Source organism: Cebus imitator, unplaced genomic scaffold (genome assembly GCF_001604975.1).
Source record: "Cebus imitator isolate Cc_AM_T3 unplaced genomic scaffold, Cebus_imitator-1.0 Scaffold35, whole genome shotgun sequence".
NCBI classification, from domain to species: Eukaryota; Metazoa; Chordata; class Mammalia; order Primates; family Cebidae; genus Cebus; species Cebus imitator.
The window spans coordinates 4,319,408-4,346,396 of record NW_016107350.1 but is presented as its reverse complement, the minus strand read 5'-3'; the positions used below and the strand labels follow the sequence as shown (position 1 = coordinate 4,346,396).

The 26,989-nt window shown below is 35.6% G+C and overlaps 1 protein-coding gene across 5 annotated transcripts in view; it reads right to left on the bottom strand.

Annotated features, from left to right (window-relative positions):
• The window catches only part of CDH18 (cadherin 18), a 1,130,917-nt gene that overhangs the window by 372,078 nt on the left and 731,850 nt on the right, over window positions 1–26,989 (bottom strand). For all 5 annotated transcript variants that reach the window (XM_017524647.2, XM_017524646.2, XM_017524648.2 and 2 more), the window contains one exon: window positions 4,851–5,334. In XM_017524647.2, coding sequence (XP_017380136.1) covers window positions 4,851–5,078 — 228 coding nt within the window. In that variant the 5' untranslated portion in view covers window positions 5,079–5,334. The remainder of the gene's footprint in view (window positions 1–4,850; window positions 5,335–26,989) is intronic.

Genomic DNA, 26,989 nt, shown 5'->3' with positions numbered 1-26,989 from the left:
ATAACTATAGACATAAAAATCTCCATGAAGAGCTCAAAGATAATTTGGAAGAATCTTATCTAATTCATCTATTAATATTTTAATACCAGAACTGCATTTTTTGAGTATGATTTTATGTCTGTTGACGAAAGGTTTTCTGGCATTTCTGTGACAGAGAGGAATAGAAGAGATAATTTTCAGCTTTTTGGAGTTATCTCTTCTCATGTTCACAGTAATCGTAGCAATGCTATCTTTTATACATGAGTGCTATAAAATTGCTTTTAGCATTTTTGTCATGAAGTCTTGGCACATGCCTGTTCCCTGAACGGTATTGCTTAAGTTTTCTTCTCGCTAGCTCTTTTAATTGCGATGTTAGGGTGTTGATTTGAGATCTTTCTAGCTTTCTGATGTGCACATTTAGTGCTATAAATTTTCCTCTTAACATTGCTTTAGCTGTGTCCCAGAGATTCCGGTATGTTGTCTCATTGTTCTCACTGGTTTCAAATAACTTCCTGATTTCTGCCTTAATATCATTATTTACACAGGAGTCATTCAGGAGCAGTTTGTTCAATTCATGAAATTGCATGATTTTGAGTGAGTTTCTTAATTCTTAGTTCTGATTTGATTGCAATAGATGCTGGAGAGGCTGGAGAGAATTAGGAATGCTCTTACACTGTTGGTGGGAATGTAAATTAGTTCAACCATTGTGCAAGACAGGGTGGCCATTACTCAAGGATCTAGAACCAGAAATACCATTTGACCGAGCAATCCCATTGCGAGACAGATACACAAAAAACTGTAAATCATTCTACTATAAGACTCGTGCACATGTATATCTCTTGCAGCACTATTTACAATAGCAAAGACATGGAACCAACCCAAATGCCCATCAATGATAGATCAAATTAAGAAAATGTGGTACATATACACTGTGGAATAGTATGAAGCCATAAAAAGGAATGAGATCATGTCCTTTGCAGGGACATGGATGAAACTGGAAGGTATCACCCTCAGCAAAGTAACACAGGAACTGAAAACCAAACACCACATGTTCAGACTCATAAGTAGGAGTTGAACATTGAGAACAGATGGACACAGGAAGGGGAACATCACACACCAGGGCCTGTTGGTGGGTGTGAGTAAGGGGAGAGAACTTAGAGGACAGATGAATAGGTATAGCAAATGATCATGGCACATGTATACCTATATAACAACCCTACATGTTCTGCACATGTATCCGTTTTTTTTTTTTTTTTGAATAAAGAAAAAAGTGCTATGAAAATAAAGAATCAGTTCACTATGAATGCATTTATAAATGTGAGGTTAATTTTCTAAGCAAGTTAAAATAATGGCACAGAAGGGAATTATTTTAAGCACATAGTAATTGCTGAGCTTTGCAGTTTATATTTTGTAATTTTTAGTTATGTTTTTATGTCACAGGGGGTGTGTAGGAGCGAGAAAAAATATCTGTACAGTTAAGTTAGAATTGTCCATAAAGGCAAATTAGAATAAAGTAGAAAGACTGTGAGTGAGGTGTCCTTGGGTCAGATAAGGAATGAGAGGACACACTTTTGGGTTTAACCTTTTATACCTGTGCATTTGTCCATCCATACTACAGACAACAGAATGGATAACAGTTTCTCAGAACCTCCACAAACCTGAAAAGCATCACAAACCTCAGTCGCCTCCTGATCTGTGAGGAGCTCTCAACCATATGTTCATTGGCACCATATGTTTTCGATTCCAGAAAGATTGTTTAGAATTGATCTTCCTATTGACACTTCATCTTTTACTAAACCTAGGCGAGCCCGTAAAACAATAAGTTGTCTCAATTTCCCTCCCATTTCTGAAAGTTTTGTTTGTTTCTTAGATTAAAATGATAAGTAATATGCATCACAAAATATTTTTAGTAATAAAATATTTTTCCTCTTTTCAAAAAATTATTTTCTTGTGCTACTTTCGAGGATGGAAATCATATAGAAAAAGAATTTTGATTGAACTAACTTACACTCCCACCAATTTTGATTGAACTAACTTACATTCCCACTCCCAACAGTGTAAAAGTGTTTCTATTTCTCCACATCCTCTCCAGCATCTGCTGTTTTCTGACTTTTTAATGATCGTCATTCTAACTGGCATGAGATGGTATCTCATTGTGGTTTTGATTTGCACTTCTCTAATGACCACTGATGATGTGCTTTTTTACATATGTTTGTTGGCTGCATAAATATCTTCTTTTGAGAAGTATCTGTTTATGTCCTTCACCCACTTTTTAATGGGGTTGTTTACTTTTTTCTGGTAAATTTGTTTAAGTTCTTTGTAGATTCTAGATATCAGCCCTTTGTCAGATGGATAGATGGCAAAAATTTTCTCCCATTCTGTAGGTTGCCTGTCCACTCTGGTAATAGTTTCTTTTGCTATGCAGAAGCTCTTTAGTTTAATTAGATCTCATTTGTCAATTTCAGCTTTTACTGCATTGTTTTTGGTGTTTTATTCATGAAGTCTTTGCCCACGCCTATGTCCTGAATGATATTGCCTAGGTTTTCTTCTAAGGTTTTTATGGTTTTATGTCTTACGTTTAAGTCTTTAAGCCATCTTGAATTAATTTTTCTACAAGGTGTAAGGTGATTCCTCAAGAATCTAGAACCAGAAATACCATTTGACCCAGCAATCCATTACTGGGTATACCCAAAGGATTATAAATCATTCTACCAGAAAGACATATGCACACATATGTTTATTGTAGCACTGTTCACAATAGCAAAGACTTGAAACCAATCTAAATGTTCCTCAATGATAGAATAAAGAAAATGTGGCACATATATACCACAGAATACTATACAGCCATAAAAAAGGGTGAGTTCATGTCCTTTGCAGGGACATGGATGAAGCTGGGAACCATCGTTCTCAGCAAACTAACACAGGAACATACAACCAAACACCACATGTTCTCACTCATAAGTGCGAGTTGAACAATGAGAACACATGGACACAGGGAGAGGAACATCACACACTGGGGCCTGTGGGGGTAAGGAGCTAGAGGAGGGATAGCATTAGGAGAAATACCTAATGTAGATGATGGGTTGATGGGTGCAGCAAACCACCATGGCACGTATATACCTATGTAACAAACCTGCATGTTTTGCACATGCATCACAGAATTTCAAGTGTAATTTAAAAAAAAAAAAGGATTTTGAAGTTCATAACCCAAATAAATTTCTAGTAATATAAATGCACTAAAAATGTTAGTACATTTTTAAAAATTTACTTCATGGAATACTCAGTAGGAAAGAAGCATACAATGAAGATGGATCTTTGTCTCATTTTAATATGCATATGAGAATATGATACAATTGTTTTAGATCTTTTTCGTGTTCCATATTCTGACTCTACAGCTTCTGCCTTTATAGAAAATGCAGCTGTAACCCAGTCCCTGTTGGACAAGAGGTGGAACAGATGGCTTGTGATCCTGTACTGCCTACACATTAGGGAAGCACCACAGCTTAGATGGAATACGATTTTTTTTAGTACTAACAGTGCTAAAGTGAGAATAAATCATCAATCAGGGAGATAGAAGGCACTGAGACTGCAGTCACGGATATTCTACTGCTATGCTTGCTGTTTCTCCCATAGGCCCTGAACAAACTGAAGTGCGGCTGCTTCCACAGACCGGTAATTAATCAGAAGAAGGCATCTCCACTTCCCATTTTGTTCTCAACCCTAGAGCCTAGATGACACATGCTTCAGCTCTCCCATGTCACTGAGCACACAGTTTCCTGAACATTTTGATCAGTCATAATGTTTTCTTGTCTGCGTTTTTGAGAGAAAGGAAACTTGACCTGAAATTACCGATCATTTTGTCAACTTTATTCTACTGTGGTTGTTGTAAAAGCCTGTATATCCAGTGCATACATAATCTATATTTAAAAGATATCAATATTTTTATGAAAATTAACTTTGGGGGTTGGAAAAGTATTTATATTATTTTAAAGTCTATCTTCAATAAAAGTACATCTCTGTAAAAATTAATAGAAAATATTAGACACCATGATAGAGTATCTTCTTTTAAGCCACATGTGCAGTAGAAATATATGGAAATAGCAGTAAATATCAGTGTACCAATAAGTGACATGTGAATTTCAACATACCTTCAAGGTAATAAAAAAATTACTTGCTCAATTATGTGTCCCATTAAGTCTTTCCAATTTATAAGAGAGAAAAGAGAAATTAATATGCTTGTAATGAACATTCAGTCTTGTATGTACAGGCTAATATTTAGAGAAGTATAATATGATGAATCACATTTCCTTTTTACAATTATTATTGTGAGCTCTCTAGTATAAGTTGTAGTTTCTATAGCATAATTCACTCCATAACATAATTATATATATATATACATATATATATACATATATATATACGTATATATATATATATATACGTATATATATATACATATATATATAAATATATATAAATACAGGTATTGATCGACTTACAACCTATGCAACTTACGACCATTCAACTTTACGACCACAATTGCTAGCCACGACTGCTCCACGTCTGGCAGCACAAACATTGCCCAGCTGGGCGTACAACAGTGCGGACCAGCTGCCGGCAGCACTACCATTTCCGCATGCACCATTTCAACTGTACCTATAGCCTACTCAACTTATGACCAAATCGTGTTACAACCGGTCTGCCGGTCCCAATCGTGGTTGTAAGTCAAGTACTACCTGTGTGTGTGTGTGTGTGTGTGTGTGTGTGTGTGTGTGTGTGTATATATGTCTTCATATATTTCTTCAACATCAGCTCATATTACCCCACAGTTTCTCAGGATAGGAAAAACAACAAAACAACCAAAAACTTACTTTTCCAACATACTGAGGATCTGGTCCCATATGTTCTTCTAAAACAAAGAACTGATTCCATACCCATCCCCTTTTGGGACGATGGTGGACTTCGGTTTCACCTTCAATGTGTTTGGTTTGGTTTCTCGTCACCTTGATGGAGCTGTGGTGAGCAGTTCCATAACACCTCTGCACAAAACAGAGACACACTAGGACTGGACAGATGCAAGATGTGCTCGTAATTTTCATTGTAAGATAACTTTCCAGTTCACAGTTTTCCTTCCTTTCCTTGTCAGCTACAAATGCTTAGTGAGCATTCAAGAGAGAAGCCAAAGCATCTTTAGGAAGGACAGTCCGAAGTAAATTGTTTAGAGTGTCCATGATTTAACTGTCCATCAGGGAAAGCTCAGATCATATTTACATTCTTAACCACTTGGAAAATCACAGCCGTAGTTGTCTGATTCCAACTCTTCACAGTAGTTGAACACAAGCAACCATTTTCAACCTAATGGAAAGAGAAAATTATATATGTTACAAGACATGGTTTTTTAACTATTTGTTCTGAATACAAATTATATTATTTTGCAATGTGATACTGATAGGCAAAGAACATATGCAAATTCTTTAAGACACATACACAAACCTAAACACTCACATGTTTACATGTATTTTTATATGAAACTTCCTGTTTATACCATAATACTCAATTACAAATATATGTTTACGTATTGTTTTTGTTAGACATTATACACATTTGTTATATATACTACACATTAATTACCTACTGTATGAGACTTATCAAACTTGAACAAAATATCCCAAAGGCTGAAAAATTGTCACAGACCATAACAGCAATCACATAGGTACGTAAAGTACTCAGTAAGTAAAATAGAAGAAAATTAGAGTAAGGAAAAAGGAGGCTGAAAAAAATGAATGCAACTTAAAATTACTCCAGGTTTGGGTAATAGATTGGCAGGGTTGAGTATGAATGAGAATGCTAATTGGCTGAATTATAGATTGTGTTAATTTTGATAGGCCCTGCATATCTACTGAGAGTATGGACTTCACACATAGACAAAGCAGATTTTCAGGCTTGGGAATTACATTACTAGGCTTGATTTTTAGTACACATAATTCCAGCAACATCTAAAGAAAATATTAAAAAATATAAAAATAATGGCAAATAGAAGAAAAAATACTTTGATTTTTAAAATAATAAAACATTGACTACATGAGTATAGGTTATACTATGAGTGGGCAACAAAGTAAAACATGAAAAACATTTCTGAAAAATTAATGACAGGATTTGGGAGAGAAAAGAATGACTGAAATTTGGGCTGGGTGCGGTAGCTCATGCCTGTAATCCAAGCACTTTAGAAGGTCGAGGAGGGTGGATCACTTGAGGTCAGAAGTTTGAGACCAGCTTAGCCAACATGGTTTAACCCCATCTCTACTGAAAATACAAAACTAGATGGGCATGGTGGTACACACCTGTAATCCCAGTTACTTGGGAGGTTGAGGCAGAAGAACCCTTTGAACCCAGGAGGCAGAGATTCCAGTGAGCTGAGATCATGCCACTGTACTCCAGCCTGGGCAAAAAAAAAACCAAAACTCTGTCTCAAAAAAATAAAATAAAATAAATGTCTGAAATTATAAGTTTATTTAAAGCAGATAAAATTTTGCATCGAGTTTTGCTTTACTATTATATATGTGTGTCCGTACAGTATATGTGTTTAGGAAGATTACATTGATTCAATAATATGGCTATTTCACTTAGTAAAACATAATCAAATGAATCACTGTCTCATTGCATGAAATTCTTCTCTGTAAATCAGCACAAACTGAAATGTAGATCTGAATAAATAACAAGTTGACATGACACTATAATTGATTTATAATACTGAATACAAATAATCAGTTACAGCATGATTCTCTTACACAGTTGAGGAAAGGTGCTATACAGATTTGGTCATGAAGGAAAAAATTAACATGAAACTCAAGAGCAGGGCATTTATCTCTAAGTATTTCTCTCCATAAATGAAGGTTAATAATAGTGCTTACTTCATCATTGTGCAAGAATTGTATTAGATTAGAAGAATTGGAATTTCATTTTTATCATTAGACAAATATAAAACTTAAGTTTTTAAACATTTTTAAATGCAAATGTATCCTTCCCTCTGGTTTAAATCGAAACAATTTTGAAACTCTCCTAAAATATGAGACAGAGCAGTACTATTCTAGCTCCAACATGATAAAAGCACTGGAGAGTCAGAAAAGACAGGTTTTCTTTTTTGAAAGTTTACTTACTATATGAATGTATGTGAACCATCTTATTTCTTTCAGTCTGTCCTCATTTATTAGAATTTTTGACTGGAATAACTGTATTTAATGTTCTTTCCAGCATGTGTAATAAATTATCTGAATAAATTTATATTAAACTTCTTATTTCCCAAGAGATTCTTAATTTTCAAATCATGAATTTCCAAAAAAAAAAAAGAAACTTTATCTACTTTTTCTTCTTAGAAGCCAAGTTGTTGAAGATATAGAAGGTGTTGTTATTTTAATACTTTCACACCATTTGGTGTGATTTTCAAATAAAATTAACATCTTTGCCCTTTATGCTAAGTTGTTGACGCATAATTTATGAGTAGAAGGTGAAGAAAGTGGCTTTTGTAATGCATTACAGATATGTAATATGAGTATTTTCTTTACAATGCTGATTGTGTGCCATTCCAAAATACACAAATGCATTTTGATCTATATATGCTTTATATGGTTATGGATCTCTATTACAACAATTATGAAAAGAGTTATATACTGTGCTATGCAATAAAAGAATAAACATAAACATCACTACAGTGTTTATGGAGATAATTTTATTTACTATATAATAAGAGGGTGAAACCTAAACTTCAAATATAAAATTTTTCTGCTTTACTGCAAGAAATCTGTCTCTGCATAAGTTAGAAAGAATTGAAATTCAAACAATAAGAAAATAAACCACTGATTGAGACCAATACAATACAAACAGGTAGAAGACATTTTCCATTTTATGACTGAAGAGTGCTCAAAGACCCTTCTGCTTTCATGGAACATTCCATTATGTGAATTCTGATCATCAGAGGCCTGACTTTCACCACTACTCACTTAGGCACCGATACAGTCTGGTTCTGTGCCCCCACCTTAATCCCATCTTGAATTATAATCTTATTTGTAATCACCATTTTGGGAAAAGCACCTCATGGGAGGTGACTAGATCATTAGGGCTGTTCCACCACACTGTTCTCTTGATAGTGAGTTATCATAGGATCTGATGGTTTTATAAGGGGCTCTTCCCCCTTCACTCTGCACTTCTCTCTCCTGTTGCCTTGTGAAGAAGGACATGCTTACTTCCCCTTTTGCCATGACTGTAAGTTTCCTGAGGCCCCCGCTGCCATATGGAACTGGGAGTCAATTAAACTTCTTTGCTTTATAAATTACCCATTCTTGGGTACTTCTTAATAGCAGTGTGAAAATGAACTAACACAGTAAATTTTTACAAGTAGAGTGGGATACTGCTATAAAAATACCTGAAAATGTGGAAGTAACATTAGAAACTAGATAGCAAGAAGAAGGAATAGTTTGGAGGGTTCAGAAGAAGATAGGAAGATGTGGGAAAATTTGGAACTTCTGAAACAATTGTTCAATGATTTTAACCCAAATACTGATAATGGATAATGATGTGGACAATGAAGTCTAGGTTGTGGTGGTTTCAGATAGACATGAGAAAGTTTGGGGAACTGGAGAAAAGGTCACTGTTATTATATTTTAGCAAAGAGACTGGTGCCATTTTGTCCATGTACTAGAGATCTGTGGAACTTTGAACTTGAGAGAATTGGTCTGAAATTGGAATTTATCTTTAAAAGTAAAGCAGAATATAATAGTTTGGAAAATTTGCAGTCTGACAATGTGATAGAAAACAAAAACACATTTTCTGTAGAGAAATTCAAGACTGCTGCAGAAATTTGCACAAGTAACAAGGAGCTGATTCACCAAGACAATGGAGAAAATGTCTCCAGGGCATGTCAGAGACCTCCATGGCAGCCCTTTTCATCAAAGGACCAGAGTATTAGGAAGAAAAAATGATTTCCTGGGCCAGGCCCAGTGTCTTGCTGCTTTGTGCCATCTTGGTACTTGGTGCCCTATGTCCCACCCATGGGTAAAAGAGGCCATAGTACAGCTCAGGTTGTTACTTCAGAGGTGGAAAGCACCAAGCCTTGCACCAAGTGCTTGGAAGCACCAAGTGGCTTCTAAATGGTCTTGGGCTTGCAGCTGCACGGAAGCGAAGAGTTGAGGTTTGGGAACTTCCACCTAGATTTCAGAGGATGTATAGGAACACCTGAAAGTTTAGGTGTTTTGCATGGCAGAAGTTTGCTGCAGGGGTGAAGCCCTCATGGAGAATCTTGGCTAGGGCAGTGCAGAATGGAAATGTGAGCTTGAAGCCCCCACATAGATTCCCCTCTGGGGGAACTGCCTAGTGGAGCTGTGAGAAGAGAGTCACCATCCTCCAAAACCCGGAATGGTAGGTCTACCAACAGCTTGCACTGTGCATCTGAGAAAGCTGAAGACACTCAATGCCAGCTGTGAAACTAGCCAGAGCAGAGGTGTGTACCCTAAAAAGCCACAGGGGTGGAGCTACTCAAAGCCATGGGAACCCACCCTTTGCATCATTATGCCCTGGATATAAAACAATAAGTCAAAGATTATTTTGGAGCTTTAAGATTTAATGACTGTTCCACTCAATTTTGGATTTGCATGGGGCCTGTAGCTCCTTTGTTTTGGCCAATTTCTCCCATTGGAGGAGAATTCTAAGATTAATTCTTATTCAAAAGTGTTCCCATTTCAGGGAGCATTTACCCAATGCCTGTACCCCCATTGTTTCTATGAAGTAACTAACTTGCTTTTGATTCTAAGTGGAAGTGATTTGCCTTGTCTCAGATGAGAATTTGGACTTGGACTTTTGAGTTAATTCTGGGAAGAATTAAGATTTTGAGGGACTGTAAGGAAGGCACAATTGGGTTTTGAAATGTGAGAAAGACAAGACTTGCAAGGGGTCAGGAGTGGAGTAATATAGTCTGACTCTGTGTCCCCACCCAAATCTCATCTTGAATTATTACCTGAATTGTAATTCCCATTTTGGGAGAAGTGACTCATGGAAAGTAATTGGATTACAGAGGATAGTCCCCAATGTTCTTTCCATGATAATGAATTGTTATGAGATCTGATGATTTTATAAGGGGTTCTTTCCCCTTTGCTCTGCAATTCTCTTTCCTGCAGACATCTAAAAAAGGACATGTTTGTTTCCCCTTACACCATGATTGTAAATTTCCTGAGGCCTCCCTAGCTTTGTGAACTGTGAGTCAATTAAAACTCTCTCCTTTATAAATTACCCAGTCTTTAGTGTTTATTTATAGCAGTGTGAAAGTGGACTAATACAGGCACCAAATACTTTTCTTTCTACATCCTTTCACTAGAAATTTCATCAATGGCATATGCATGTAAATGATATGCTCGAGTGATGGAAAGATGTAGAAACAGTTGAGAAATATTCCACAGCAGTAGTAATTATTTCAAGACTCAAGAACAGTCGTGGTGAGTTCCGCAGATACAACAGACAGAATCCAGTGTCATAAATTAAAAGGGTTCTAGCTACATTGTTCTAATGGCAAGTACTTGACATTGTTTCTAGCTGTCTAAATTCCATTGTTTCCTACTTCTCCCTAAACCTGATTCCTAAACACACTCATCAATTCAATGGCTATCCAATACAAATCAAATAAATGTATTTGCTGTTTTTTTCTGGCCAAAGTTGACTTCTGGTGTTTGAAAAAATGAACAGTCTCTAATAAAAAACTACTGTTATAATACTCCAAAATTAAGTTGTTTACAAAAAATGCATTATGTGAAATAAAGTATAATACAGACTTCAGCTTTCTGCTAATTAATGAATCTTAGTGATTCAACACTGCTTACTATGACTCATTACTTTCCCTGCAACTATTCTCCTTTATTAATAATTTAAAAAAAAAACTGTACTGCAGGATAAGCGATGTGACCTCAACTGTTTGTTTATTAAAACACTGTCATACTTGTATTGGCACTTTATTCTCTGAGTTTCACATTTCTCATTTATAAATCAAGGGCTTTCAGATGGGTGCAGTGGCTCATGCCTGGAATCCAGGCACTTTGGGAAGCTGAGCCAGGCAGATCACTTATGATGAGGAGTTTAAGACCATCCTGGCCAACATGGTGAAACCCTGTCTCTCCTAAAGTTACAAAAATTAGCTGGGCATGGTGACACATGCCTGTCATCTCAGCTGTTTGGGAGGCTGAGGCAGGAGAATCCCTTGAACCTGGAAGAAAGAGGTTCCAGTGAGCTGAGATTGCTCCCCTGCACACCAGCCTGGGGGACAGAGCAAGCCTCTGTCTTTAAATACATAAATAATAAATCAAGTTTTCATTGAATTATATTTAAGCATGTTCACTTTCCTAAATCTTTTTATTTATTATATCATAACTATATCACTTTCAAATGACTTTCTTTATTTTGCTGAATTACTCAAATCACTAAAGATTATATCATTAGCTATATATAGCCCTTCAGCATAGGCATTTCTTCAAAGGGTTCTGAAGAAATACCATTCTCAATAAAAAATAATTCTCATATGTACCCAAATGGTATTGCTTATCACTAGGGTCCTCAACTGAATTTTCTTACCCTGTTGGTTCCTAATTCATAAACCCTAGATTCTAAGGAGGTCTTGGGAATATTTTCTGCTAGCTTTTAAAAACAGTTTTCTTTTGCTCCTTTTATTGATTTAAAAATTGTCAGTGAAAAAATATTCTATCTACATTACTTCATGAATGAATCATTCAATTTTCCATATGGGTGGGATGACATAAGATATAATTTCACATGTTCAACAAACATAGAATTATAATTGCCATTGACTTCTAAAATGTAGTATTATGTATTATTGGTAGGAATATTATCTGGTTTGTGTAGAGCAAGCCTAACTTAAATAATGTCAGAAAGATAAACTATGATGGAAAGATCTTATTTTTTGGAATCATTATGAGATATATACAAATGTCTTATGTGGAGAAGGACATGCCAATGAAATCACAAGGCTCAGAGGTAGAAAGAGACTTGCCAACTGTCAAGCTGTAACTCCATCATATGATAAGGCTGGTTTTCTTGAGAAGATGACTAACTTGAAAATAATGGAACTTACTTTCTCCAAGATGAATGATTTAAAGCCATCATATGGTCATACAGATTTAAATATATAGATTTTGTACCAATATTGATTTCTGGGGTACTTACAGAAGGTGAAAGTTACAGGTAGTGAATAAAGGCTAATGTTTTTTTTTTTTCCAGGTTTAACTAATAATTAACTATTTGCTACCTAACTATATATATATATATATGTTTATCCTTGGAATGTCAGCATATATACCTATCCTCTAAATGCTTAAAATTATGTTTGAATTGGTGGTTACAGGCATAACTCACATTGATGGCAAGATGGCAATATATATTCTCAGGTGTATGTCTGACTTAGAGGCTACGGTTTCCATTATTTTCATATCTAATGATCAGCAGTAACAGTATTATTCTATCATTCTAAGATGAACTCGTTCAATTTCTAATGAAGGCTTCTGATTTTTGTTTTGCCTTCTGTCTTTGACTCTCAAATCTTACTATTTTCTCTATAGCTTTGTTTAATTTCAATCAATAATTTATCAGTTTAATAATTAATTTTATTCTCTCCACCTGTGTCCATTGGCTTAAATATCTCCTGCTAACTGTTAAAATGCAGATATCCATAAGCCACATGAAATTGTAGAGAACCTCATCTAAATTTGTGGCAAGAATTGTTTCCAGATTGGTTTTCAAATCTGTATTTTCAATTTCATTTTGACCACTTCAAAATAGTTTTATAATTTTAGTGTTTTGATTAATTTAGAAAAAAATAAATTACATGCTCTGAAAGTGGGTATACATATATTTATATATATATGCATATATAGATATACATTTGCATGAATATATATACATATATAAACAGCTAAATATATTTAAAATGATCTTAAGACATGGTTTTCTCTGAAATATAATAAAATGTTACTAAATAAATCACAAAAGATGAGCTTTTGCATATTGTGTTTTCCTGTTGGAAATATTCATTTAAGCCTATAGAGACAGCAATGAAAACAATGCATGGGTACGTCCAGGCATTATTTTTTGGCATGGCTGATTCGACTACATTTGTCTTAAAAACTGCAGTCTCCAAACTCTGTTTAACTTAATTTATCCTCCAAGGACTATATTAAAGGCTGTTTCTCCACAGGGGATTCTCAGTTTGGGTAGCAAATTCTCTTTCTGTCTTTTGTATTTCTGTACATCTTCTGGACAAGAGGCATTGACAGCTTTATTTCATCATTTTTTTGGGTGGATGTTAGTACAACAAACAGCCTTAGAAGTCTAAGATAGAACCTTTTGTGTGGGAGAAAGGGCAGATTTGTTTTCTGGCTGGATTGTAAAGATAATGTCTTCCTTGAAGACAAAGCTGGGGAAAGTGTACTAGCAGACCCTGTAAATATTTGGGATTCTAAAGCTCAGTGCTCCTGTCTAATAATCTCACAAAATCTTTGGAAGAATTAATCAAAATATTTAGTGGAGGTCAAGAGTACCTGGATGGCTCAGTCAAAATATACCACAAGTGCTGGAGAAATAAAAGTCAAAGTACATCCCTTAAGTGAATAATATGGTTTGGATCTGTGCCCCCACCGAAATCTCATATTGAATTGTAATCCTCAGTGTTGGAGGTGGGGCCTGGTGGAAGGTGATTGGATCATGGAGTGGTTTCTCATGAATTTAGTATCATGCTCTTGGTACTGCCCTCAAAACAATAATTTTGTTTTCCTGAGATCTTATTGTTTAAAAGTGTGTGGCACCTCCTGCTCTCTCTCTTGCTCCTGCTTTTTCCATGTGATGTGCCTGTTCCTTGTTCACCTTCCACCAGGACTGGAAGTTTCCTGAGGTAGTTTCAGAAGCAGATGCTGCCATACTTCCTGTATAGCCTGCAGAGCCGTGAGCCAATCAAACCAGTTTCCTTATAAGGAATCCAGTCTTGGGTATTTCTTCATAGCAATGCAAGAATGGCCTAATACATTAAGAATAGCCTGCTCTTTGCAAGAGATATAATGTTACATGCATCATTTATTTGTATTTGTTATTTTTTTTGAATTATTGGAATTATTCCATGAACTGGATACATGGAAACTATCTTAGCTATAATTTGGATTTATATTTTTTGAAAAGAAACTAAACATGATTCAGAGACAGTATTCATTAACATCTTAGTAATATTTAACACTTGCTCATTTCTTCTTAGTAAGGGCTAATGGTTTTCATACATGTAATGTGTAGTATATGTATAATTTAAAAATGTTTCTCATGTAAGATTTGAAAACACACATTTTACAATGTAACCACATTAATGCATGCCTCAAATTGACATGTACCCCCAAATAAATTCAATATTAGGAATAATAGTAAACCTACAAAAGAATTGAAATAATTTAGATTTTCTCTACAGTGTATTATTTAACAATTTATACAGTCTATTAGCTTACTTTTCCTATAAAACTAGGACTGTGACTCCCTCTTTTGGGACATGTCATTTTTCCTGATTTATATAGAAACTTGGTGGCTTGCTTAAAATATATTTAATATTATTATTCACATTTGTAAGAAAATTGTGTTAAATTTTTCAGCATGCCACACGTATTCCAAAGTTACATATGAAATATTGAGTGAGGCCAACTTTGAAGTTAAAACTATGTTATAATTCATTTTTCTTAAAAATATAATTCCATAGGAGCCACATTAGGTATAACTGAGGCATTGTACTTCTTAATTTCAATTAATGGATAATTTTGATAAAATGTTCCAAACAGAAAAAGTTATGAGTGTTGTTTTTATACATACAGGTAAGACACTAGCTTTAAATGCTCTGATGATTTATGATTCTTTATATTTGTATTCAGGTTCAACTCTAGCTTACATTTCATTCATATATTTGTCAATATTGTCTACTGTGAGACCACACTGTAAGCCTTTTTATCTACTTGGCAACACTTTTAACCTAGGACTACACCATTATATGTCACCAACACAATAAAGAAAGTCAAACAGATCTATACTGGTGCCACCACAACTTTACAATCTCTAAACTTGAATGGTTCTCAGTGTTCTTTTATCCTATTGTATCATATAAACTCCATCATCCATGCCATATTTTCAATAAGAAACTATTCGTCAATTTTAATAAACCACACTTAAATGTCTTAACATGAAAAATAAAACATTTTCTATTGTTATACTCTCATAAAATCTTATAATCCATAAGCTGAATAATTATAGTACTTTGAATGCATAATGTTTTATCACATGCCATTCCATTTTCTGTTTGCTTCTTCAGAAATGCCTCTCACAAGTTTGATGCCTGAAAATTGTATTTATTCTTTAGCATAAGTACCTTTTTACTTAAGCATAAGTACCTTTAAATTCAAATCCTCACCATGCTACGTGTTAAGTACCCCCTTTTCTGTGCACCAATAACACATTGTAAACATAATTTGATTGTCTTATAAAATTTTATCACATTTTTTTCTCAAACTATACAATTTTTTCACAAACTACAGATTCACTAATAATCAGTCCCAAAGGGGGATTTCCACTGCGCATGGGATAGCAAAGATCATCTCTATGCCAACCACCAGGAACAGGAGTCTGAACACCTCCACCCCCATCATCCTGGGCTGCAGTTTCACCAACTGCCTGAGGCCCGTGAGACAGAAGATACTCACACACAATAAGTTATATGAAATGGATCTACTTCTTGGAGATACTCAGCAGGAAGCAAAAGAACATCTCATTGTGAGATGGTCTGCAAAGACTCAGGAAAGCTGTCTGGGGTGGATAGAGTCTGGACTGTCTTGTGCTCCATCACAACTGAGGGGCTTTGAAGGAAGCCAGTCCACCCTGGATTGTATGCCTAAGGAACCATGTGACACACTGGAGAAAACTTTGTAGGGCATTCTGCTTCCAAGAGAAAGAAGAGCAAAGCCTTGGCTGCCCATGGCAGTTCGTTTTTAATTCAAGATGTTACATTCTCTAGGAGGGACAGAAGCAGAGCCCATGATGTTTCAGACAGCTCCTCCCTCTCAAGGCCCTACTTTCTGAGCATATTCTACAGTTATGCTGAAAACTACATGCAAGAGAGGGGGTAGTGACTGAGTCAGCCATGGCTACCCAGGGACCATCTAGCAGACCGTGAACTTTCTAAAAAACAAGACATATATACATTGTTGTTGCTCACATACTTGGAGTAGAGTAGGCATAAAAGCTGTCATTTGAATGAATTTCTGAATTGCCTAATAGCATACATAAATTCAATCTAATAAACAAACATTTAAACAATAGCCTAAGTGAACTAAATTACAATTGAAGCTTTCAATAAAAATTAAATTGTAATATGGCTTGATGATTTATAACAACATCCAATAATGATGATATAAAGCAAACTATTGCAAATCCAATATGGCAGGCAAATTTGCTTTCTCTGTGTTATGTTTTGTATAAAAATTTTTATTATATTCTTTTACATGCAAATTACTGTACTATGGTCTTTCAAGATTTCAAGAGAACAGTCAGAAATGAAGGTAACTCAAAAAGCAACTCTAAGTTGATAAGAGAAGTATTATATATATATATATATAATTCCACATTGTTGTTAAATGTGTATACCTTATCATAATGTGAAAGTTCATTTTATATTATACATCATTTTATTTTCACTGTATGGTAAATGGAACATGACAAAATAAGATATATATTAGTCACATACAAAAAGATTCAAGATGAGAAGTAGTATTCCTGCACACTTGAAACCGTTCAATTTTTAGAAGAGGACACCATTTTACGTGTTTCAAAGGTTTTACTTAAGGATTTTGATTTTCTACTATTATTATTATCATTATTTTGATGTAGGGTCTCACTCTGTCATCCTGGCTGGAGTGCCATGTCACTATTACAGCTTACTTAAGCCTCAATTTCCCAGGCTAAAACAATCCTTCCACCTCAGCCTCCTGAGTAGCTGGGACTTCAGGCATGTGCCACCATGCTCAGCTAAGTTTTAATTTTGTTTGTAGAAATGGCATCTAGTTATGTTGCCCAGGCCAGTCTTGTACTCCTGGGCTCAAGCAATTCTCCTCTCTTGGCATTCCAAAGTGCTGGGTCAAATATTATTAAACCTACTTAATAAATACTTCTTTCATCTTTCAACAAATATTTATTGAGCATCCACTATAGACCAGTCACTAATGTTAGAGATTACTGATTAATTATACAATGGATTTTCTTGCTATTTTATTATGTGAAAGTTCATAAAAAAGTAAACAAACACACAAATATTTTTTTAAGTAACAGTATGTGTGATGGCAGAAAACAAGACAAAACAAAATAAATAAAACATTTGTGTCTTAAAGCCAAGTGAATTTAGAACATTTCAAAATGAGCGATCAGAGAGACGTTATCTCTATGACTCACAGAGAAGGCAAACATAAAGATGTGAAGTGAAATATTTCCAGACAGAAAACAATAAATGAAAAGACTCTATTTCAAGATGTGCTTATCATGAGTAAGAAAATAAAACCCAGCTGTGCTCAAAAACAGTGGCACTGGCAGTGTAAATGGTGAGAGGTAGCATCAAAGACAGGCAGGATTCAGAACAACAAGAGCTTTTGAGGATATTGGGTTGTATTTTAAATTTTTGTTGTAAAAGATGCACACCATGAAATCCATCTATTTAACAAAATTTTAAGTAGACAGTGTAGTATTGTTCAGTATAACAGCAGACCTCTAGAAGTGTTTCATTTTGCTTGATGGAAACTTTTTCCCCACTAAGTAGCAACTCCCCATTTCTCTCTCCCACAACCACTGGCAATCACAATTTTCTTTCAGCTTCAGTGGGTTTGAGTACATCTGATATCTTACAGAGGTTGAAAAGTAGTATTTTTCCTTCTGTGACTAGCATTTCACTTTCCCTAAGGACTTGAAATTTAACACATAATGTTAAAGAGGGCAGAATTTTCTTCTTAAGACTGAATAATATTCCGTTGAATGTACATACCAAAAGTTCTTTATTATTAATCTGTCAATGGACATTTAAGCTGTTTCCACCTCTCTCTTGGTTACTGTGAACAGTGCTGCAATGAACATGAGAGTATAGATACCTTTTTAAAATCTCCATTTTCTTTCTTTTGAAAAAATATCGCTGGATCATATAGAAAGTTCTATTTTTAATTTTTAAAGGGAACTTCATAATGTTGACATTGGAACTGCACCATTTAACATTTCCATCAAGAATGCACAAGGGTTCCAATTTTTCCATATCTTTGCCAACAACTGATATTTTCTAGGGATTTGTTTGTTGGTTTTATTTTCTTTTTTAATATATAATGACTATCTCAACAGGTATGAAATGATGTATCATTGTATTTTTACTTGCATTGCCTTGACGATTAGTGATAATGAAGATGTCACATACCTTTTGGTCATTTTTAGGCGTTCGCTTGAGAAATGTCTATGCAAGTCTTTATCCTTTCTTTCTCAACTGATTTGTGTCCAGAAATCTAAAGTGAGTCTATTGCAGAAAGCATATAATGTGAACTTGTTTTTATTCATTAAGCAACTATTCTTGATTGGGAAATTTAACCCATTTATATTTAAAGTAAGAATTGAGAGGGAAGAATTACTGTTGCCATTTTGTTATTGTTTCTATCACATAGCTATTTTTATCCCTTTCTTCCTCTCTTGCTATCTGCTTTATAGTTTTTTTTTTTCCAATTTCTTTTAATGGCATGCTTTGATTTCCTTCTCTTTTTCATTATTTTCCACAGTATTATTTTTTGTGCATATAATGTAACTTACAGAAACCTTTTTATAATTATAGCAATCTATTTTAAGCTGATAACAACTTATATTTAATTGAATACAAAAACTCTCCTTTTACTTCTTCCACACACACATGCTTTATGTTATGGATGTCACAAGTATATTTTTATGTTGCATGCCCATTAATATATTTCATATTTTTTGTGTGTGTACTTTTGTCTTCTACCTTCATACCAGAATTTAAAGTGATTTACACACCGCTGTTAGATTTTTCCAGCATTCTGTTTTTGCCTATATATTTACCTTTCTATCAAGCTTTATATAGTTGACCATTGAACAGCATAGATTTTTAACTATAAAATTCTATTTATTTGTGGACATTTTTCAGCCCAATGTGGATCTAAAATAAAGTATTCATGGAATGTGAAACTCCTACAGAGAGAGGGCCAACTTTTCATATATATGGGTTTCGCATTGACCAACTGCTGGAATTGATTATATGCAGATTTTGATATAAACACGGGTCCTGAAACTGAACTTCCATATATACTGAGTGGTAATTGTACTTTCATATATTTTCAAATTGCTGTTTAGCATGCTTTCACTTGAACTCAAGAATTCCATTTGGCATCTTTTGTAAGGCAGGTCTTGTGGTTATGAACTCTCTCAGTATTTAGTCTAGTCTTCATCTCTCTACTTTTGAAGGTCAGATTTACTGTATATAATATTTTTGTCAGCAAGTTTTTTTTTTTTTTTTTTTTTTTTTTTTTTTTTTTTTTTTTTTTTTTTTTTTTTTTTTTTTTTTTTTTTTTTTTTTTAATTTTACGTCTAGCACTTTGAATATATTATCCCATACCTTCTGGCCTTCATGATTTCTGCTGAGATATCTGTTCATAGTCTTGTCGACTTTCTCTTTAATGTGATGAGTTACTTTTCTTTTGTTTCTTTCAATATTCTCTTGTCTTCCACTTTTAGCAGTTTTATTTGTAGCATATATTGTGTTTAAGCTATTTAGAATTCATTGGACTACCTGCATCTATTACATCCATTTCCTTTCCAAAATTTTGGAAGTTTTCTGCCCTTATATCTTTAAGTAAATTCATTTATCTTTTCTCAAATTCCTTTTTTTTTTTGAATCTCACAATATGCATACTGATCTACTTGATGTTCCACATTTTTTTCCTTCAATGTTTTTTATTCTCTTTTCTTTTCCTCCATAGGCTAGTTTCAAATGGCCTCTCTTTAAGTTATTTGATTCTTCATTCTTTTTTTTTCTTAATTATACTTTAAGTTCTGGGGTATATGCAGATCTTGCAGGATTATTACACAGGTACACACATGCCATGGTGATTTGCTGCCTCCATCCCCCTGTCACACACATTAGTTATTTCTCCTAATGTTATCCCTCCCCAATCTCCCCACCCTCTGCTATCCCTTCCCTAGCCCCCCACCCCCCAACAGACCCCAGTGTGTGATGTTCCCCTCCCTGTGTCAATGTGTTCTCGTTCAACACCCACTTAAGAGTGAGAACATGCAGTGTTTGGTTTTCTGCTCTTGTGTTATTCAAGTCTGCTATAGAACCTTTGTACTAAAATTTTCAGTTTAGTTGTTGTATTATTCAGATCCCAAACTCTTGCTTCTTTTTATATATTTAATCTTTTTTTGATATTCTCATTTTGTTTATGCATTGTTTTCCTGAGTTTGTTGACATTTTTTAAATGGTTATTCTTAATTCTTTGTCATATATTTCATATATTTCCATTTTTAGGGTCAGTATCTAGAGATTTGTGTCTCTTTTTTTGAGCCACGTTTTCCTGTTTGTTCATTTTCCTTGTAAATTTGTGTTGGTATCTGTGTATATGAAAATCACCTCTCTTAGTCTTTACGATATGGTTTCCCAAAGAGAAAGACTTTCTCCAACTAAACTGAGATTCTGCAAACCACTCAAACTTTCTCTGTGGACGTATCTTCTTTTGACTCACGTGTGTATATTCCTAATTAGAGGAATCTTCTGATTTCCTTTTTTGGGATATCATAATTTCTTGCTCTTTCTGGCATCTATATGCTGTACCACATATCTGCTGAAGAAGCAGCACAATGCTTGGTTCTCTTTTGTTCTCAATGGCTCCCATGCATCTAGATTATGGTGGGCCATTAGTTCCCTAATTGGGCTATACAAAAGGCAGGCCCTCAGGCAGCCCCATGGTAAGGTTAGAATATTTGACATATTCTTTACTCTTCTTTTTATCCCTTGAGGGGGAAGCCACTGAGCTGTATTAACCTCTGTCTTCTGTGGCACATGTCTTCTGGAGCAGGCAGGAAACTGCCTGGCTATTTTTTTTTCCTCAGGAGCCACTAGGCATGAAGAATATGTCCATCAGTGCTCTGAGACAAGTGAGACAAAAATAAGTCTCTCAGGGAGCTTCCATGAAAAGTTAGAATTTTGGACACAAGGTCCAATATCTCTCTGAGAACCAAGAGGTTAATGTTTTCTTTTGATCGCATGATGTTTTACCAGGGTGAGGTATTAAAGTGAGAGGGTACCACACTTTCCTATCAGCTTAGATTCAGCTAGGTTCACATCTACCTGATATGGAGGAGCCACTTAACCAGTTTCTAAATGTATCTGAAAGAGAATTGGTCCATGTAATTTGCTGAAATAATGACTCCATGGAAAGGAGGAGGAGTCTGGGACTTTCTAGTCTACCAACTTGTTAATGTAACTCAGGATGCTGGCTTTTATGCTAATTGAAACAGGAAGACACTGCAGTGTTCTGAGGAGGGGATAACATGATTTTAAAAGTCATTACAGTTTCCATGGAGAGAATGGAATATAGGGCACCAAGATTAAAAGAGGCAGTGTAGGACTTGGTTGAGGACTACTGCAGACGTACAGGTGAGAAACAAGGATAGTTAAGACAAAGATGATAGCATGTAAAATTATATATATATATATATATATATATGTATATAAATATAAAATATATATATTATATATATATAAATATAAAATACATATATATGGATATAATATAGCCTATGTAAAAGCTAAGGCTATGTGTTAAACTTTATGATAGATGGATTAAAAGAAAAATACAATTTACAAAGGATCAGAAGAGGTAGGGAATAACAGGGTAATAATAGTTGCTTTCAAATTCAGTAAATGTCTGCTTTCATAAGGCATCTGAAAGGAGATGTGGAGTTTGCAGCCAATTAAACTAGCCTCAGCTCAGTGGAGAGGTCAGGACTAAAGGTATTAGCATGAAAGTCAGCAGGATACCTTGGAAAGTTAAATTCATGGAGTGACAAGGTCATGCTGGGAGAGATTAAGGTAGAGAAGAGTATAGGGCATAGAGCTCAGTTCTGGGCATTAAACATCTAGAGCTAATAGTAGAGGATCAGGGCCCTATAAATAAAAAGCAGTGTGCAGTGAATGAGGTTGGGAAAGATGGGGTGCCATAGATGCCAAGAGAACAATGCATTTTAAGGTGGAAAAAATTGAACCACCAATTAAATTAATATATTTATTTATAACAATACCCAGATACCATAAATGTACCCTTTGTATTGAATTTATGCTAATATTTATGTATAGAATGAGGTATAAAAACTAGCATTTCAGATACACACATACACACACACACACACATACACACACACACACACACACACACACACACACACACACGGGCACTCTATATTCCATTATACTCTGCTAGATACTTAAAATCATTATATTATTAAAATAAGCTGTTTTATGACAACTTTCTAGTAAAAATATTAAGAGAGAGAATCGAAGCCATTTGTCTGAGATGAAACTTGAGTATAGTTCTGTTTTAGTGCAGCATCTTTTTCTATCACAGGATTTAAATTGACATAGATTTGAAGCATGAAGCTTTTGTAACCTTGCATCGTGGTTCTTGAAACACAAGTTAATATCCCAGAATTTTAGTTCCCTGAGTGCTACATAAATATGATAACAATATTTAAGTCGTAAATAAAATTATATGAACTAAAAGAAGACAAAAGACTGATAAATTGCTTCTTGGCCTTTTGGCTAAGAGCAAGTGTAAACACTGATAGCTCTTCCTGATTAATAGCCCTTAAAATGTATGTAATATTATCTTTGTTATGTAGATATACGATTTCAGCATTTGGCTGACATTTATTTTTATTACATGTTACTTTTTGGCCCGTCCACAAAATTTACAGATAAAAATTAGGCATGAAATTTTCTATCTTTTATTATAACCAGTAGACAGATTGGGGAGTCAAGATGACTGAATAGACACAACTCCAGTGCACAGCACCCAGTGACAGGGATGCAGAAATTGAGAGATATTCTAGCTCCAACAGAGGTACCAGGTCCATTTCAACGAGTCTAGTCAGACAGTGAGCAAAGCCCACGCAGGGCAGACCCAGGTGGGGAGGGGTGCCGCTTCACCCAGAAAGTGCATCTGACGGGGGAGTTGGAGTCTCTCCCTCTGGCACTCTGATCCAGATACAGCGCTTCCCCCAAAGCCTCAGCAATACACAGAACAGGGGATCTTTGCCAGTCAATTGCCGGGAATAACAAGTGCAGAATTGAATAATAATCCAGGATGGGGTCCCAGATTGGCGCACACATCTAAGCAAACACATAAGCCAATAAGCCAGCCTTGAGAGCCTGTGGACCCAGCTATCGCCACCTCCCCTTGCCCGGAGAACGACAGAGCTGAAAGCGGGGAGACAGATGGTTCAGCTGGGAAGGTCCCTACCCTCCTCCACAAACCCCAGAGGACTGAAGCACTAACTGGTGGGTTACTCAGCCAGTGCCTCAGTCTGAGCTGAGCCCTGAAGGATCCAGCCCTGTGGAGGAAAGACACAACCCATCATTAAAGAGGTGGGACTAGGCTTCATGTTTTAACAAAAAACACAGGAAGCCTAAGTAGCAATGGGATGGTGTTCTTGACTACCCAGCAGTGCCTCCAGGTCAGCGGAAGAGGCAGGCCTAATCTCCCAGTGTAAACAAAAAAGACACAGGAAGCTTCCCTAGTAACCTGAAGGAGTCCCTAGAAACCCAGTAGTGCCTCGACAAGCAGACAAGTGACTTCATCAAGCAGCCCCCTGAGATCACAGCCAGGTAAATCCATGAAGATGGGAAAAAACTAGTGCAAAAAAGATGAAACCATCAAGAACCAGAACACCTCTTCTTCTTCAATGGATCACAACTCCTCAACAACATAGGAACACAACATGACCAAGAAAGAGTGTAATGAATTGACAGAACCAGGCTTCAGGAAGTGGATAATAACAAACTTTTCTGAGCTAAAGGAACACGTTCTAAGTAAATGCAAAGAGACCAAAAACCATGAAAAAATGTTATACAAAATGCTAAACAGAATAACCAGCTTAGAGAAGAACATAAACAACTTGATGGAGCTGAAAAACACAGCACCAGAACTAAGTGAAGCAAACACACATTTTAATAGCCGAATCAATCAAGCAGAAGAAACAGAGCCGAATCAAGCAAGCAGAAGATAACAGAGATTGAAGATCGACTCAATGAAATAAAAAGAGAAGGCAAGACAAAAGAAAAAAGAGTAAAAAGAAATGAACAAAGCCTCCAAGAAAAAAGGGGTTATGTGAAAAGACCTAATCTACACTTGATCAATGTACCTGAATATGATGGGAAGAATGAATCCAAGCTGGAAAACATGCTCTAGGATATTATGCAGAAGAACTTCCAAAGCCTAGCAAGGCAGTCCGACATCCAAATACAAGAAATACAGAGAACTCCACAAAGATACTCTTCAAGAGGAGCAACCCCAAGGCACATAATCGTCAGATTCACCAGGGTTGAAATGAAGGAAAAAATGCTATGGGCAGCAAGAGAGAAAGGTCAGGTCACCCAGAGGGAGGCCAATTAGACTCACAGTGGATATTTCAACAGAAACCCTGCAAGCCAGAAGAGAGTGGGGGCCAATATTCAAGATCCTAATGAAAAGAACTTTCAACCCAGAATCTCATATCCAGCCAAACTAAGCTTCATAAGTGAAGGAGAAATAAAATCCTTTACGTTCAAGCAATTACTGAGAGATTTCATCACCACCAGACCTGCCCTACAAGAGCTCTTAAAAGAAACACTAACCATTGGAAAGGAACAAGTACCAACCATTGCAAAAGCACACCAAATGGCAGAGACCAAAAATGCAATGAAGAAAATGAGTCAACTAATGGGCAAGATAACCAGCCAATAACAAAATGGCAGGATCAAATTCACACATAACAATAGTAACATTGAATGTAAACAGCCTAAATGCCCCAATCAACAGATACAGACTGGCAAATTGAATAAAAAGTCAAAACCCATAGGTGTGCTGTATTCAGGAAACCCACCTCACATATAAAGACACACATAGAATCAAAACAAAGGAATGGAAGAAGATTAACCAAGCAAATGGACAAAAAAAAAAAAAAAAAAAAAAAAAAAAAAAAAAGGGGTAAAAAAAAAAAAAAAAAAAAAAAAAAAAAAAAAAAAAAAAAAAAAAAAAAAAAAAAAGCAGGGGTTGCAATCCTAGTCTCTGATAAAATGGACTTCAAACCAACAAAGATCAAAAGACACAAAGAAAGGCACTACATAATGGTAAAAGGATCACTTCAACAAGAAGAGCTAACTATCCTAAATATATACACACCTAACACAGGAGCACCCAGATATATAAAGAAAGTTCTTAATGACCTAAAATGAGATTTAGACTCCCACACAATAATAGTGGGAGACTTCAACACTCCACTGTCAATATTAGACAGATCAAGGAGACAGAAAATTAACAAGGACATCCAGGACTTGAAAACAGAGCTGGACCAAGCAGATCTAATAGACATATACAGAATGCTCCATCCCAAGTCCACAGAATATACATTCTTCTCAGAACCACATTGCACTTACCCTAAAATTGACCAAATAAATGGAAGCAAATCACTCCTCAGCAAATGCAAAAGAACAGAAATCATAACAAACAGTCTATCAGACCACAGCATAATCAGATTGGAGCTCAGGATTAAGAAACACACTCAAATCCACATAACCACCTGGAAACTGAACAACTTGCTTCTAAGTGTCAACTGGATAAACAATGAAATGAAGGCAGAAATAAAGATGTTCTTCAAAACCAATCAGAATGAAGACACAACTTACCAGAATCTCTGGAGCACCTTTAAAGCAGTGTCTAGAGGGAAATTTATGGCAATAAATGACCACATGAGAAACAGGGAAAGATCTAAAATTGACACCCTATCACCAAAATTGAAAGAGTTAGAGGAGGAAGATCAAAAAAACTCAAAAGCTAGCAGAAGACAAGAAATAACTAAGATGAGAGCCAAACTGAAGGAGATAGAGACACAAAAAACCCTTCAAAAAGTTGATGAATCCAGGAGCTGGTTTTTTTTTGAAAAGAACAACAAAATAGACACACTGCTAGCCAGATTAATACAAAAGAAAAGAGAGAAGAATAAATAGATGCAATAAAAAAAATAAAGGGGATATCACCACTGATGCCACAGAAATACAAACTACCATCAGAGATTACTCAAAAAGCTCTATGCACACAAACCAGTAAACCAGGAAGAAACAAATAAATTCCTGGACACTTGTACTCTACCAAGACTACACCAGGAGGAAGTTGAAACCCTGAATAGTGCAATAACGAGGGCTGAAGATGAGGCAGTAATCAATAGCCTACCAACAAAAAAAAAGTCCAGATCCAGACAGGTTCACAGCTGAATTCTACCAGACGTAATAAAGGAGCTGGTTCCATTCCTTCTGAAACTATATCAAACAATACAAAAAGAAGGAATCCTCCTTAACTCATTTTATGAGACCAACATCATCCTGCTACCAAAACCAGGCAAAGACTCAACTAAAAAAGTAAACTTCAGGCCAATATCCATGATGAACATCGACGCAAAAATTTTCAATAAAATACTGGCAAACCAACTGCAACAGCACATCAAAAGGCTTGTTCGTCATGATCAAGTAGGCTTCATCCTGGGGATGTAAGGCTGGTTCAACATAATGCAAGTCCATAAACGTAATCCATCACATAATCTGAACCAAAGACAAAAAAACACATGATTACCTTCATAGATGCAGAGAAGGCCTTCAACAAAATTC